We start from the raw sequence: 16,767 nt of genomic DNA on the forward strand, positions 1-16,767 counted from the left end.
TCAAACATATGAAGTAAATGTCATATGAGACTATAGGCTAAATAAATCCAGTTTAAATAATCAAATTTGAGCACTTTTGTAAGCTAGCTATAGCTAGCTAAACCGAAAAGGCTAGGTTAATTTAATTAATAACTTTACAAGTGACTTTCAAATACATTTCATTTTTTTATTGTGGGATATGCCAAATAGAGCTACAAATCCAGCCTGACTATGGCAATTAGCTAATTGTTTATTTTATTTCAGTGTGGAGTCAATTGATGGGCCTAGCCTATATTTCATGAAGCCACTAGAACACTGTTGCTGACAGAGGCATGTATACATTTTTTTATGATGAATTATGCATAATAAGTTTTGATTCAATAGCCTAGTTGAAATCACGCCATTACTTTTAACACTATCTATGTTTTTCTCAGTCTGGCAGTAACCAAGAACAATCAGAGAAAGAACCCTCTTTCAGCTGCTGCTGACAACTGCATACAAATTGTTATTCTACATAATAATTATGTCTGCAGAGCATTTTGTCTTCATTTTGGCAGATTAACTCATGTTTATTTCTGCAGATTAATACATTTTTCCCTCCTTTTTTCGTTCTTCTCTGGAACCGGTCAAGTAGGTTGGTAGGCCAGCGGCTAAGGACTTGTGGCTGGTTCGAATCCTGGGTCTGGTGCTGGAAAAGAAAACAGGCGGAATTGATCTGACAACTGGAGGGCTGCTGGATTCACATCCTCAAAAATGTCCCCTACTGTTTGGTCCTCGATCCCACAAGACGCTTTATATCCAGGGGCCATGCATACAGCTTGAACCTGCGCTGGTCTCAACTGTATGTGTTTGCTTTTTGGGGGAGTCGAGAACAGAGCAGAAGACACATTTTTGTTGTTCATTGTAACTAAATGGACAAAGTATATAAAGTCTTCTAAAGAAGTCAGACAGAGGTGACATGGACCATCATTCAAACAAAGAAATGCCTTCCAACAGTTTATATTTACAAAATATGTTTGCATATAATGACAATATATTCTAAAACTATGCTGGTATTGTTTTGGCCATGATTTGTTTCTTTTTATATTAGAATATTACTATATAATAGTAAGTAGCCATCATTCATAAATGGCACCATGCAGGGTTATATATGGAACCATGTTGGTTCATGAAGAACCTCTATGGTTCTGATCAAAATAACCCTAAAGAAGGGTTCTATATATCACTTTTTGTGGTTCCATAGGCTATATAAGGAACCTTTTTCTAAGTTCCCATCCACAGTTTTTATGCAAGTAAAGTCATATCGTAATAAAACAAAAACCATAACAGGTGTGATGGGAAAGGGACGTTTCGATGTAATTTTATCAATGCTGAGAGACCATTTGTTTGTTTGACATTGTGGGTTATTTTTGTGTCCGTAAAATTAATGACGTGGGAAATGGCGGTGGAAACGAGTTTATGCCTCTAATATTGATATAATACCCATGATATCGAAGTCACGAAATGGGTTGTGAGGACCTTGCACACTATGCAGTTTATTAGATTTACAGATTAAATAGATTACGAACCTCACAGGGTGGTGAAAGTGCACGGTGATGAGCATGATGCTGCTTTCCAATAAATATCGAGGGTCTTATTCTTGTGACGTGACATGCTTGACTGCCGTTTGACACTCCCCCCCCTTACAATCTGCGCTCTATTGGCACTTGCCAATACCAGAGTAAGTACATTCGCTATATAACGCAACATGTTTTGTGACAAAAACTATCAGTAGAGTTGAAAATGCGATGGAAACAGATTTAACTTGTATTTTTTTATTCGGTACATGGGAATTTAACCGCAAAATGTATTTGTGCACTACGTCATCACGCACAGTCTTTCATTTGCAACAAGCCAATTTAATGGAAACATCTGTAGTGGAAAATGCGCATAATTTTTACGTGGATTTTAGAATATTCGCATGAAAATCTCTCGCCAATAGGATGGAAGCCTAGTTTATTTTGGGAAAATTATTTTACTATTTTTTGTCTAATGCAAAGGCTTTTGTTGGTGTCAAATGACAGGGGGTATCCTAATGTTAAAACGCACATGCACAAAGAGATTAGAAGGCGATTAGATTATTATACTATTTTCTGTCTATTTTCTATATCTCAACTATCCAAAGTTAAGACGTTAACATCGTAAATGCAGAAAGGAAATCCATTAGGCCCAGCTGCAAGATTCTTCTATTCTGATCGAAGGTTGTAATTAGGCCTAGTCTACTGTTTACGGTTGTTCACTCTTTCCTTCTCGTCGTTTCGATTCAGCGGCACAATACGAAATAGAGCTCAGTCTAAACCAAATCCATATGGTAGAAATGTAATGAGGGAGAAGAAGCAAACAAAGGAGATATTGTGATGTGATTTATCAGCCCAAATAAAGATGAATCATCTAAATCGTACGTTATAACATTATTTTAAACCCATTACCATTTTTGGACAAAGATTGTAGGTCTATTTGTATATGTCTGTATAGCTTATATACCTACTAAACTGTAAATATTGATTAAAAACGTAAACAACTAGTCTATATATTAGACATTCTATTTACAATAAAAGTAATAGTGGTGGAAAGTACGGGAAATGATTTAATATTCGAGCCAAAACGTGTTATTTTTCATGACATTGGGTGGCTGAATGGAAAACGAGAGAGTGTAGCCTATCAAACGCAGACAACGATTTCGAAATGAAGGAAAAGTCATCATAGTATATATAAATGGGGCGGCAGGTAGCCTAGTTAGAGCGTTGGGCCAGTAACCGAAAGATTGCTGGATCGAATCCCCGAGCTGACAAGGTAGGAATTCTGCCCCTGGACAAGGCAGTTAGGCACTATTCCCCGGTTGGCCGTCATTGTAAATAAGAATTCTTAACTCACTTGTCTAGTAAAGACAAATAAATAGCCTGTTAAACGCATGATGCAGGCCTGCAATAAATAGTGTCATTAGTTTCAATAACACTGAACATCGCAATGGGATGGATAAGTGATCTACAAATTCATATTTCTCTCGTGGTTGTTGACCATATATATTTTTGTTAAATAAATAATTGCATCATGTTGGACAAATCTGTATTATGATCGGTCTTCATAAGGGGGGAAGCTGTCGACGCCCGTGAGCCTAATTTCGGTTCTCTCGCTCTAAAGAATGCGGGGCCCAGGGGAATCTCCCTGCCAGGGACCAGCTCGAGCCTGGGGCGGTAAGCTGAAACTGGCGCGCTGTGTGTGGTATCCAGGGCTGCACTTGATGGAAAAAGCCTGCTTCCACTCATGTCAAAGTCATTTACTCAGAACAACCCCCGCTTACACACGCATGCACTCCGGCGAAAGAGCACCACCTCTTCCTCTCCCCTCCCTTGTTCAGCGCGACAATTTGTTTTCTATGTGGGTCGGCTCCGTAGTGACTCTCACGATTGGGTCTGAGAGAACCAGGCAAACACGAGATGGGATTACTTTCACGAGATTTCTATGAGCCTACACAGTTTGTTCTATGCACCGTTACATGTATTTATCTTTTTTATTTGTTTTTAATTAACCTTTATTTAACTAGGCAAGTCAGTTAAAGAACACATTATTATTTACAATGACGGCCTAGGTTAACTGCCTTGGGTTAACTGCCTTGGGTTAACTGCCTTGGGTTAACTGCCTTGGGTTAACTGCCTTGTTCAGGGGAAGAACAGCAGATGTTTACCTTGTCAGCTAGGGGATGTATCGCTACCTCTACTGGGTCTGCTATCTAACATGATCTTGTTGCATGCCAGCAAAACAATGTAGGCCTACCATTAGACCTGGCACACCAGGTGGGTGCAAGTAATGATCAGATAGAATAGAAAACCAACAGGCTCCGGACCTTGTAGGGTAAGTGCTGAATACCCCTGGCATACACAGTTATACCCTCTTCATTACAGAACATGTTTCTGCTTTGCAGCATCATGACACTGATCAACAATCTGAATGTTTGGTAACAACATGCAAGAAGGGGTTGTCTTTTGATTTACCTTTTTGTGCGCGTTCCGTGTGGCGCTGTTGATTAGAACATCTGGGAGGTTTGATAGATGGCGGAATTGCGTGTAGCCTATTTGATGTGTCAGAGTGAGAGCATGGGAAGGAGAGAGAGGGTGGAAGAGGGAAGGAGGGATGGAGAAATGAAGAGCGAGGGGCATGATTCTGCTGCAACGACTGGACAGGAAGGGGAGGGGGGCTCTAGTCGTCACTGATTTCAGTGGGATTGGGGGGGGGGGTAGATTTAAGAAATGATAGGTGGTCGCTATTTGTTTGGTTGAGCGGCAGCGCACACTAAATCGAGTCGTCTTCGTGTTTCCTCCCCCAGGGATTAAGGAGGGCGATGCCCACCCGGTGCGCCACAAAGCTGCACTCACCGCCACGGTGACAACGAACCATACCGGAGCCTAAGTCGGACTGAACCCCGCAAAACGCTGCGTTATACCGAGCCCTCATTGGATACTCTGCACCCCACCGTCTCTCCCACATTCTGACACTGCACTCGCTGCACATTCTCTGCGAAATAGGAGAGTCCAACGAGGATTTTCCCTCTCCAACCACTTTTTGTGGAATTCCGAAGACCGAATGCTTGTGTGATTTGAAGAGGATAAGCGACATTTCTTGTGATCAACTTTTTCGAATCCTATTAGTTCTTTTGAAAGATCTATTGCTCCACATCTTGTTCTCCGCTTCCCCCTCTCCCCCAAGGTCACTGCTCATCTACGCCACTGCTGTGCGTTAGCGGAGCAGAGATGACGACCGAGCTCTCTCAGCAGCAGCTGGACCCGCCGCCTCCCCTGAGGTCCAGCCCGACCTCCGGAGTCCTGCACCCCGCCATGATGAGCCCACAGACCGAGGTGGACAGCTCCTTAGCCGGGGCCAAAAGCAAGAAGGCGAGCTCCGGCCTGAGGCGACCAGAGAAGCCTCCCTACTCCTACATTGCGCTCATCGTCATGGCGATACAGAGCTCACCGACCAAGAGGCTGACGCTCAGTGAGGTCTATCAGTTCCTCCAGGCCCGGTTCCCCTTCTTCAGAGGATCCTACCAGGGCTGGAAGAACTCCGTCCGGCACAACCTCTCCCTGAACGAGTGCTTCATCAAGCTGCCCAAAGGGCTAGGCAGGCCGGGGAAAGGCCACTATTGGACCATCGACCCGGCCAGCGAGTTCATGTTCGAAGAGGGCTCGTTCCGCCGCAGACCCAGGGGCTTCAGGAGAAAATGCCAAGCTCTGAAGCCTATTTACCGGATGATGAACGGGATAGGCTTCGGTACGTCCATTTTACCGCAGAACTTTGATTTCCAGGCGCCCACTGGGTCTCTGGCGTGTCATAGCAACAGTTACAACTTGGACATGATGACCAACTCCATGGCCGGTGGCTACGACGGACTGAGCGGTGGCCACCACGTACCTCACATGTCCCCGAGCCCCGGGTCCACATATATGGCCAGCTGTTCGGTAACGTCCAACGGGGACTACGGTGGACCGGACAGTAGCAGCAGCCCTGTGCCCTCGTCTCCGGCTATGGCCAGCGCGTTGGACGGTCATTCTCCATACGCCAGTAGCGCCGGACACTGGGCGTCTCCCGGCGGCTCCCCGTACATTAAGCAGCAGCCTCTGGTCTCCAGCAGCTCGGCGTCCTCTGGGTTAAATTCCGGCATGTCCCCCTATTCCCTGGAGCAGAGCTACCTCCACCAGAACGCCAGGGACACCGCCGATATCTCAGGTAGGCCAATAAACGTTGTGTACGTTAAGTCATAACGCCTTAATTAACCGTGTGAAATGTCATGCGTAACAGGGAGTTTAAGCATATGCATCTTGCCATTCCAAATACACTTGGTCAAGCGTAGCAAGTACTGTAAAAAAGTGTCATTTAAACGTAGTTTGCTACATACACGGGAAACAGACCTTTGCAGGTTGATAATTTACTAACTCAAATTTTCTCGTTGATCAGGCTGTTTTCTTGAGGCTAAAACTCCAACTTTACGGAATGCGTAATACATATTCTATAAAATTGCTAAATGTATATGTTAAAATTATATTTGTCCGTTCTAATAGTCAATAGAGAAATTCACTCTTACTTGGGCTACGTGACACATTCGCAGATTAAACAAAGTTTTGGGAAAGAAAATGACCAGCGGTAGTCTAGTGTGTTTTGTTGCAGCCTAAATATGAAATGACTTACATTTTCGTAAAACATCTATACAACTATGTTGGAGATGGATAGGTCTCAGATTATTTAGTCCTAATTTAAAGGACTGGTTGACCTGGATGCATTTCCTTCAAACTTCAAGTTGTGTTCTGGCAAAATGTCTTCCATATGTTGTGGGTTAAAGTCATTTGATTGGATTTAAGATGATTCGTTTGCAACGATATTCTGTCGTGGAACTAAGGTATCATTTTGAATCACCCCAGGTGAAATAATGCTCTTTAAGGGACTGCATTACAAATATGCATGGGTAATTAGAAGGACACTTAAAGGTGAGGTGGGAAATATAAGGGCCAAATCGTTTAAAATGTTGTTGATATATAGGCTAGGCCTTAGTAAGAATAATGCGGTGGCTGTGTTCTTGTTTACATAAATGTTAAGAAAGGAATTTGAGTTTGAGTTTATTTATTCATGCTCACAGATAAAACTGAAGAAATGCAGAATTTACATGACTAATAATTGCTAAACACTCATTTGAAATATTCAACACATAATACGTGACACAAATAAAATACTGAACACTTGAAACATTACAGGACATGTTTCATGATGGAAATTGAAATATGAAAATGTGATTTTAAAAAATGTTTTTTTTTTTTTTTAGAACCATTTAATAAGAGCTAGAGTTATTGTACAGTCTGATAGCAGTGGGTGGAGTGGCGTTTCGCAGGCGGTTCGTACGGGCAGTTATACCGGAAAGTTGGTGGCTGTTTCTCATGAGCCTGGTGGTGCTGTTACCTCTTTTTGGAGGGAGCAGGTCATTCAGTGGATGGGCAAGAGTGTGCATGTCCTTCACCAGGTCCACTGCAACCTGCAGTGGGAGCTGTGGTTGGCCTGCTCCACCTCAGGAGCTTAGTGCAATGGGCCATAATTGAAACTGTAGCCCCTTTTGTGTCAATTTTACTTATCGCTCCTTAGGCCAGTTGATTGTCTTCACATCCATGTAATTTAGTTCATGTTAACCTTGTTTTACATGATTCTAATATGTCGACGCTTTTTAACAAAAGTCCAAGGGATTTCTGAGGGGAACTATTCTAAAGCCAGAGGGGGTTCAGGGGTTATCTAAACAAAGGCTGTGCGAGTCGGACCACACTGAAGATGATTTCAACTAACGAATAGGCCTCGACCTCGCTAGACCTCCAAGGCTTGTCAAACTTTACGACTTCTCATAACTATTTAGAAGACAAGCCTTTATCTGTTCTCACGGGCCTCTACACGGCCCATAAGGATTGTCAGTCACGGCCCGTGTGTTGTCTCTGAAAATGGGGCACAAGGGCAGCACCCTCAGGATAGAGGCCTGCAGTCTCCTCGAGAGAAAACACCGATACTGCGCGTGCATGCGTCACATCTGGAGTCCTTATGACCTTGATGAGGCTCACGCTTGCTCGCTTGCTCCCCTTTCCCTCTCCTCCCTCTTTCTCGCTCTGACTGTGTTGCTGACCGGGCACATAAGGATCTATGACAAAGGACCGCTGTTCTAATTCTCCAGATTCAATTATTTGTCAGAAAATTATATAAGGCTATATAATGATGACTTAACACTTGTGATGTTGCTCCTGCAGCTCTCGGGGATAAACAGTGTAACATGTCTATGCCCTCAAGAGAAACGGACAATCAAACATAAGCACCGTTACCTAAATCATCTTTCATAAATCTCTGAAGGATACGGAGGCCAATTGGTGTAGAACGCACTGAAACGATGACGTTGTTTGGTTATTATAGGCCTATCAAATCACTTTTAACGAACTCAACTTTATCTGGTTTAAGACCGAACACTTAAAATGTAAGACTAAACATTTCTCTAAGTTAAATATAATGGTGGCCCTCCCACCCCTACGGTAGGGCAGCTTGCACTCGCACAAGCTTCCCCCCAAAGTCAGGACAGCGGAGTCCCTGCACATCTTCCGAAAACGTCTAGAACCCTACCTCTTTGAAGAGTAGCCCATCTTACAAAATTATGCCCCCTTCCCATCCAATTAAAAACATGCTTTACCTACTAACACTGACTTTGCTGCTAATTATTTAAGGAAAATGTAGTACTTGATACATTTTACATTTACATTTAAGTCATTTAGCAGACGCTCTTATCCAGAGCGACTTACAAATTGGAACGACTGAATGCGCTAATTGTAAATCGCTCTGAATAAAACATCTGCTAAATGACAAATGTAAAAATATGTGTACACATAATGCACCTATCACTAATGCAAAGTGCACCAACTAAACAAACATTACAGAAGCAAGGATTCGGAAGTCAAGTCATGAGTGTTTTACGTTAGGCAAATTTCAGAATTAAAGACTGCTGCTCCAAAATACGATGTTTGTTGTATCCAGAGTATATATTTATGCTCTGCTATTTTGTGTAGGCCTACGCTCTATGCATCTCATTTGCACACATCCAAAATAATCCATTGTACATTAAAATCATTGGATGTTTAAATGTGAATATTTTAAAGAAGAAATAGGCTTAACACATGCAGTTTCTTGATTTTGGATTCAACGTTAGTTGAATGGGAATACTGAGGGGAGCATGGAAGCAATTCTATTATTTTACCTATACTAAAAAGGACAGCAATCCCTGCCTCTTCATTAATTAATACATTATTCGCTAAGTAGTCTATACATTCCCATACTTTTGCTTGGAGTTTCAAGAAATAGATAATGAACATAGACGAAACAGACAGATTAATTGACGAAGTTCACATATATTATACAACATAGAAAAGTGACCATAGAACTGTTGAGTATGAGCGACTTTACTGTGAGGAATATATAGTTTACAGTATAAATAATACATCTAAATGCAGAGGTAGGGATGTTTCGTGGCGTAGTTAATTAACGAGTCCCGCCGTAAAAGTTGAGGTCTAATCTTTAGATTCACTGAAAGTGATTTCTGCACGTGGTGTTATGGGACTCTTCACTTTGTTTACTGGCCAAATTATTGCAAGATGTGTCAACTCAAACATAGTTAAAAAGGTATATGCCTAATTGCCTACACTGTAAATGGGTGACTGTGAATGTGACAGTAGCTTACAGGTGGTGTGGCATGTCAAATTCCGCATTTTATATTACAGTACATGAATACTGCATCAAAGCAAGTGCTGTGTAATGTCATAAATATCATAAAATGTACTATTATCATGTAAAAATGAGATGCTTCCCTAATGAAATTCATTGAGGGCAGGGGTTTGTATTACAGTATTTTACTGTAATTACAAGGGATTGATGCAAGCAGGTTGGCTGCTAGGTAAAGTGTTTACACATTGCAGTATATTAATCCATATTTGGTGTTATATGTCACTTGTACTTCTAGAGGCCCAGTTTAGTAAAGAAAAAGTGATTTTCCTGTGTTTAAGGCATATATATTTCCATGCTATGAGGTTGTAATAATACTGTGATATTGCGAAATATGTCCTTTTAGCATAAGAGCTTTTTGAAAATCCTGCTGGAAGAGAGTTTTTGACCTTCGGTGGTGACATCACCATACGGCAAATTAGTTCATAGACCAATAAGAAAGAGTGCCAAACCTCTGCCAATAACAGGTACTTTTCATTTTTCCCCTCCCCACTCAAATCACTTAGCAAAATTATTGTTTGAGAAATAGATTTTTGCTAAACTGTGTCTTTTTGACCATTGTAATTTAAAAACAATCACAGTAAGATTGTTACCAGAAATGATTTGATATTGAGATGAAAATGGCTGCATTGGACCTTTAACAAAGGCTTCCAACCTGTCAGTGTCCACAGTGCAAAACAAATAAAAGAAACATTTAATGGGTAAGAGTTGCTGCCTCCTATACAAACTGATGGGCACCATAACCACAGGAGTTCAATTGGTACAGCATTCTCACACAGAGTTACAACAAAAATATAGCCTCTTATAAGGCATGCCTCAAAATATGTTCATGAGCCAAAAACAATACCATGCACCCACTAGTGGTCAAAAGGTTTTTGGCGTGCCAAAAATACGGTATGGTACTGTATTCTGAGGGGTGGAATTATAGTACCATGTACAGTGATTCCTTCCCTGCCCCCAAAATATTCCCACAATGCACCATCATTTACAGTATGCTGCAGTTCATACTGCAGCATACTGCAGTATAAAATATATTCATACTGCACCTTTTTACTAAACATAAAATATTTCAAAGTATTTTAGTTGATAATACCGTAATTACTGTATCATTTAGGTCAATTTAAGGTCAATTTAAGGTCAATTTAATGCTTCTATTAAGAATAATATTTAGGCTACATAATTCCTATTTGTAAAAACCCACAAGAATTAAGGCTTTCTCCTATATTCTGAAACTAAACTAAGACTTAACTGGGTTATTTTTTTGTTTAAATGTAAATTTGTTTTTGATGGATTTAGTAAAAATGAGTTATTCACTGTTATCTCCTTTTTCTCCAGTGGGGATCCCTCGCTACCAGAGCCACTCATCACCCGTGTGTGACAGGAAGGATTTTCTCCTGAACTTTAACGGCATCTCCTCGTTTCGTCCTTCAGCCAGCGGATCTTACTATCATCATCACCAACATCACCAAAGCCTTTGTCAAGACGTCAAACCGTGCGTGATGTGAGCGCGTCATGGAGTGTGCGTAATGGCTCCAAACCGTGCGTGATGTGAGCGCGTCATGGAGTGTGCGTAATGGCTCCAAACCGGAGATGAGAATCTGATCAACACCAAATCAAAAAATGTAAACTGATTCCATGAGAGTTAAAAGGCAAATAAATTGGCTAATATTTCTGATGAGAATGAAAAAGAGGGACAAAGGGCTAGCCTATTTCTGAGAAGCCGGAAAACTTCTCACATCAGGGTATATTTACAGTGGCCTTCGTTGTCTTGATAAGCCACAAGTATTATGCAACTGTTTCCGAAATGAAGGAAGGCACCAAATCTTCTGACAATATAACCAAGGTTTTTTTCAAAATAAGTTTCAAAACGACTAATGTGTTTGCTGTCATTAACTGTGCAAACGAATACCTTATATTTTTTGTAACTAGGCCTCTGTTCCGATATAGGCCAATTAAGGTAAATGCAGCCTACACATACACAAAGCTTCTTTATAACAGATTGAAACACATTTGCACTTGTTGTATACCCTTTGAGATTTGCTTAATTTTGTCATGAAGTGTTTCAATAAAACTGATGTATTTTAGGCAACACCTGCCTGCTTGACTCTCTCAGAAATATACTTGACATTTGTAAGAAATGTCAATACTCTGCAAGAGATGCACTGTAGTGGCTTGTAAAACCAGGTTAGAGGAGAGTTGGAGCGCAGCCTACTGTTGATTGAAAGATTGTAGTGGGTGGCTTGGATGTTAACTGCAAATTCAGCTCCGGGTTAGAGAGTGAGGTGGACAAGACTCCAATGAACATTCAACCATTTATTTTAGCATCAAATCACGTCCCAGCACAGAGGGCAAAACATAAATGAGAACTATGTATGGTTTCTGTAATAGACGGAGACGAGAATTAGTGTTTACACAACGGAACATAATCAACATAAAGGGCACTGAAATATGAACTTAAAGCTTTACACAATAGAAACGCAAAACACATCAGTAGGCTACAGTTACATAAAAGGGGCCCTGTGGTCTTAAATAGGCTGGTACATAAACATATAGCTTAGCCGTTACAGCATTAGCCCAAATCTTTTGATGTGCCCTTGAGCAAGGTACTTAACCCACATTTGCTCCAGGGGTGCTGTACTACTATGGCTGACCATGTAAAACAAAATATTGTTTCATAAAAAGGTGCACTATGAATATATGTTACTAAACATAACTTGGATATTTCCATGTTTTGTATTGTCTCATTGCACCATCTACAGCCTGAACTAGCCTGCCCGGTCATGCAGTGGAAAGTCTTTGGGGGGTGGGGGGGGGGGGGGGCACATGACTGAAACAATCTCACCTAAGTGGAGAAATGATTTTTATCTGTTTATCAAATCTGATTCTACTGCTTGCATCAGTTACCTGATGTGGAATAGAGTTCCATGTAGTCATGTCTTTATGTAGTACTGTGGAATAGAGTTCCATGTAGTCATGGCTCTATGTAGTACTGTGGAATAGAGTTCCATGTAGTCATGGCTCTATGTAGTACTGTGGAATAGAGTTCCATGTAGTCATGGCTCTATGTAGTACTGTGGAATAGAGTTCCATGTAGTCATGGCTCTATGTAGTACTGTGGAATAGAGTTCCATGTAGTCATGGCTCTATGTAGTACTGTGGAATAGAGTTCCATGTAGTCATGGCTCTATGTAGTACTGTGGAATAGAGTTCCATGTAGTCATGGCTCTATGTAGTACTGTGGAATAGAGTTCCATGTAGTCATGGCTCTATGTAGTACTGTGGAATAGAGTTCCATGTAGTCATGGCTCTATGTAGTACTGTGGAATAGAGTTCCATGTAGTCATGGCTCTATGTAGTACTGTGGAATAGAGTTCCATGTAGTCATGGCTCTATGTAGTACTGTGGAATAGAGTTCCATGTAGTCATGGCTCTATGTAGTACTGTGGAATAGAGTTCCATGTAGTCATGGCTCTATGTAGTACTGTGGAATAGAGTTCCATGTAGTCATGGCTCTATGTAGTACTGTGGAATAGAGTTCCATGTAGTCATGGCTCTATGTAGTACTGTGGAATAGAGTTCCATGTAGTCATGGCTCTATGTAGTACTGTGGAATAGAGTTCCATGTAGTCATGGCTCTATGTAGTACTGTGGAATAGAGTTCCATGTAGTCATGGCTCTATGTAGTACTGTGGAATAGAGTTCCATGTAGTCATGGCTCTATGTAGTACTGTGGAATAGAGTTCCATGTAGTCATGGCTCTATGTAGTACTGTGGAGAGTTCCATGTAGTCATGGCTCTATGTAGTACTGTGGAATAGAGTTCCATGTAGTCATGGCTCTATGTAGTACTGTGGAATAGAGTTCCATGTAGTCATGGCTCTATGTAGTACTGTGGAAGTTCCAGAGTTCCATACTGTGGAATAGTTCATAGTCATGGCTCTATGTAGTACTGTGGAATAGAGTTCCATGTAGTCATGGCTCTATGTAGTACTGTGGAATAGAGTTCCATGTAGTCATGGCTCTATGTAGTACTGTGGAATAGAGTTCCATGTAGTCATGGCTCTATGTAGTACTGTGGAATAGAGTTCCATGTAGTCATGGCTCTATGTAGTACTGTGGAATAGAGTTCCATGTAGTCATGGCTCTATGTAGTACTGTGGAATAGAGTTCCATGTAGTCATGGCTCTATGTAGTACTGTGGAATAGAGTTCCATGTAGTCATGGCTCTATGTAGTACTGTGGAATAGAGTTCCATATAGTCATGGCTCTATGTAGTACTGTGGAATAGAGTTCCGTGTAGTCATGGCTCTATGTAGTACTATGGAATAGAGTTCCATGTAGTCATGGCTCTATGTAGTACTGTGGAATAGAGTTCCATGTAGTCATGGCTCTATGTAGTACTGTGGAATAGAGTTCCATGTAGTCATGGCTCTATGTAGTACTGTGGAATAGAGTTCCATGTAGTCATGGCTCTATGTAGTACTGTGGAATAGAGTTCCATGGAGTCATGTCTCTATGTAGTACTGTGGAATAGAGTTCCATGTAGTCATGGCTCTATGTAGTACTGTGGAATAGAGTTCCATGTAGTCATGGCTCTATGTAGTACTGTGGAATAGAGTTCCATGTAGTCATGGCTCTATGTAGTACTGTGGAATAGAGTTCCATGTAGTCATGGCTCTATGTAGTACTGTGGAATAGAGTTCCATGTAGTCATGGCTCTATGTAGTACTGTGGAATAGAGTTCCATGTAGTCATGTCTCTATGTAGTACTGTGGAATAGAGTTCCATGTAGTCATGGCTCTATGTAGTACTGTGGAATAGAGTTCCATGTAGTCATGGCTCTATGTAGTACTGTGGAATAGAGTTCCATGTAGTCATGGCTCTATGTAGTACTGTGGAATAGAGTTCCATGTAGTCATGGCTCTATGTAGTACTGTGGAATAGAGTTCCATGTAGTCATGGCTCTATGTAGTACTGTGGAATAGAGTTCCATGTAGTCATGGCTCTATGTAGTACTGTGGAATAGAGTTCCATGTAGTCATGGCTCTATGTAGTACTGTGGAATAGAGTTCCATGTAGTCATGGCTCTATGTAGTACTGTGGAATAGAGTTCCATGTAGTCATGGCTCTATGTAGTACTGTGGAATAGAGTTCCATGTAGTCATGGCTCTATGTAGTACTGTGAAATAGAGTTCCATGTAGTCATGGCTCTATGTAGTACTGTGGAATAGAGTTCCATGTAGTCATGGCTCTATGTAGTACTGTGGAATAGAGTTCCATGTAGTCATGGCTCTATGTAGTACTGTGGAATAGAGTTCCATGTAGTCATGGCTCTATGTAGTACTGTGGAATAGAGTTCCATGTAGTCATGGCTCTATGTAGTACTGTGGAATAGAGTTCCATATAGTCATGGCTCTATGTAGTACTGTGGAATAGAGTTCTGTGTAGTCATGGCTCTATGTAGTACTATGGAATAGAGTTCCGTGTAGTCATGTCTCTATGTAGTACTGTGGAATAGAGTTCCATGTAGTCATCTCTCTATGTAGTACTGTGGAATAGAGTTCCATGTAGTCATGGCTCTATGTAGTACTGTGGAATAGAGTTCCATGTAGTCATGGCTCTATGTAGTACTGTGGAATAGAGTTCCGTGTAGTCATGTCTCTATGTAGTACTGTGAAATAGAGTTCCGTGTAGTCATGTCTCTATGTAGTACTGTGGAATAGAGTTCCATGTAGTCATGTCTCTATGTAGTACTGTGGAATAGAGTTCCATGTAGTCATGGCTCTATGTAGTACTGTGGAATAGAGTTTCATGTAGTCATGTCTCTATGTAGTACTGTGGAATAGAGTTCCATGTAGTCATGGCTCTATGTAGTACTGTGGAATAGAGTTCAATGTAGTCATGGCTCTATGTAGTACTGTGGAATAGAGTTCATGTAGTCATGGCTCTATGTAGTACTGTGGAATAGAGTTCCATGTAGTCATGTCTCCATGTAGTACTGTGGAATAGTGTTCCATGTAGTCATGTCTCCATGTAGTACTGTGGAATAGAGTTCCATGTAGTCATGGCTATATGTAGTCATGTCTCTATGTAGTACTGTGGAATAGAGTTCCATGTAGTCATGGCTCTATGTAGTACTGTGGAATAGAGTTCCGTGTAGTCATGTCTCCATGTAGTACTGTGGAATAGTGTTCCATGTAGTCATGTCTCCATGTAGTACTGTGGAATAGAGTTCCATGTAGTCATGGCTATATGTAGTCATGTCTCTATGTAGTACTGTGGAATAGAGTTCCATGTAGTCATGTCTCCTTGTAGTACTGTGGAATAGAGTTCCATGTAGTCATGGCTCTATGTAGTACTGTGGAATAGAGTTCCATGTAGTCATGGCTCCATGTAGTACTGTGAAATAGAGTTCCATGTAGTCATGGCTCTATGTAGTACTGTGGAATAGAGTTCCATGTAGTCATGTCTCTATGTAGTACTGTGAAATAGAGTTCCGTGTAGTCATGTCTCTATGTAGTACTGTGGAATAGAGTTCCATGTAGTCATGTCTCTATGTAGTACTGTGGAATAGAGTTCCATGTAGACATGGCTCTATGTAGTACTGTGGAATAGAGTTCCATGTAGTCATGTCTCTATGTAGTACTGTGGAATAGAGTTCCATGTAGTCATGGCTCTATGTAGTACTGTGGAATAGAGTTCCATGTAGTCATGGCTCTATGTAGTACTGTGGAATAGAGTTCCATGTAGTCATGGCTCTATGTAGTACTGTGGAATAGAGTTCCATGTAGTCATGGCTCTATGTAGTACTGTGGAATAGAGTTCCGTGTAGTCATGTCTCCATGTAGTACTGTGGATAGAGTTCCATGTAGTCATGGCTCTATGTAGTACTGTGGAATAGAGTTCCGTGTAGTCATGGCTCTATGTAGTACTGTGGAATAGAGTTCCGTGTAGTCATGGCTCTATGTAGTACTGTGGAATAGAGTTCCATGTAGTCATGGCTCTATGTAGCACTGTGGAATAGAGTTCCATGTAGTCATGGCTCTATGTAGCACTGTGGAATAGAGTTCCATGTAGTCATGTCTCCATGTAGTACTGTGGAATAGAGTTCCATGTAGTCATGGCTCTATGTAGTACTGTGGAATAGAGTTCCATGTAGTCATGTCTCTATGTAGTACTGTGGAATAGAGTTCCATGTAGTCATGGCTCTATGTAGTACTGTGGAATAGAGTTCCATGTAGTCATGTCTCCATGTAGTACTGTGGAATAGAGTTCCATGTAGTCATGTCTCTATGTAGTACTGTGCGCCTCCCACAGTCTGTTCTGGACTTGGGGATTGTGACGATACCTCTGGTGGCGTGTCTTGTGGGGTATGCATCGGTGACCAAGCTGTGCGCTAGTCATTTAAACAGACAGATCGGTGCGTTCAGCTTGTCAACAAACAAGTGATGAAGTCACATTTCTCCTCCAC

The 16,767-nt window shown here is 41.3% G+C and overlaps 1 protein-coding gene across 2 annotated transcripts; it reads left to right on the forward strand.

Moving 5' to 3' along the window:
- Positions 1 to 3,636: 3,636 nt before the first annotated feature.
- On the forward strand, positions 3,637 to 11,386 carry LOC124037167 (forkhead box protein F2-like). Of its 2 annotated transcripts, XM_046351834.1 has the most exons (3): positions 3,637 to 3,870; positions 4,343 to 5,739; positions 10,633 to 11,386. In XM_046351834.1, the coding sequence occupies exons 2-3, from the start codon at positions 4,767 to 4,769 to the stop codon at positions 10,800 to 10,802; spliced, it is 1,143 nt and encodes a 380-aa protein (XP_046207790.1). In that variant the 5' UTR covers positions 3,637 to 3,870; positions 4,343 to 4,766; the 3' UTR covers positions 10,803 to 11,386. The 2 variants fall into 2 exon arrangements, with proteins under 2 accessions (XP_046207790.1, XP_046207789.1); XM_046351833.1 differs by lacking the exon at positions 3,637 to 3,870 and having other exon boundaries at positions 4,282 to 5,739.
- Positions 11,387 to 16,767: the final 5,381 nt, after the last annotated feature.

Source organism: Oncorhynchus gorbuscha, linkage group LG06, assembly GCF_021184085.1.
Source record: "Oncorhynchus gorbuscha isolate QuinsamMale2020 ecotype Even-year linkage group LG06, OgorEven_v1.0, whole genome shotgun sequence".
NCBI classification, from domain to species: Eukaryota; Metazoa; Chordata; class Actinopteri; order Salmoniformes; family Salmonidae; genus Oncorhynchus; species Oncorhynchus gorbuscha.

Coding starts and splice junctions, on each gene's coding strand:
- LOC124037167 (XM_046351834.1), top strand. CDS start 4,767: ATGACGACCGAGCTCTCTCAGCAGCAGCTGGACCCGCCGCCTCCCCTG. Junction 5,740..10,632: donor GGACACCGCCGATATCTCAG/GTAGGCCAATAA, acceptor CTTTTTCTCCAG/TGGGGATCCCTCGCTACCAG.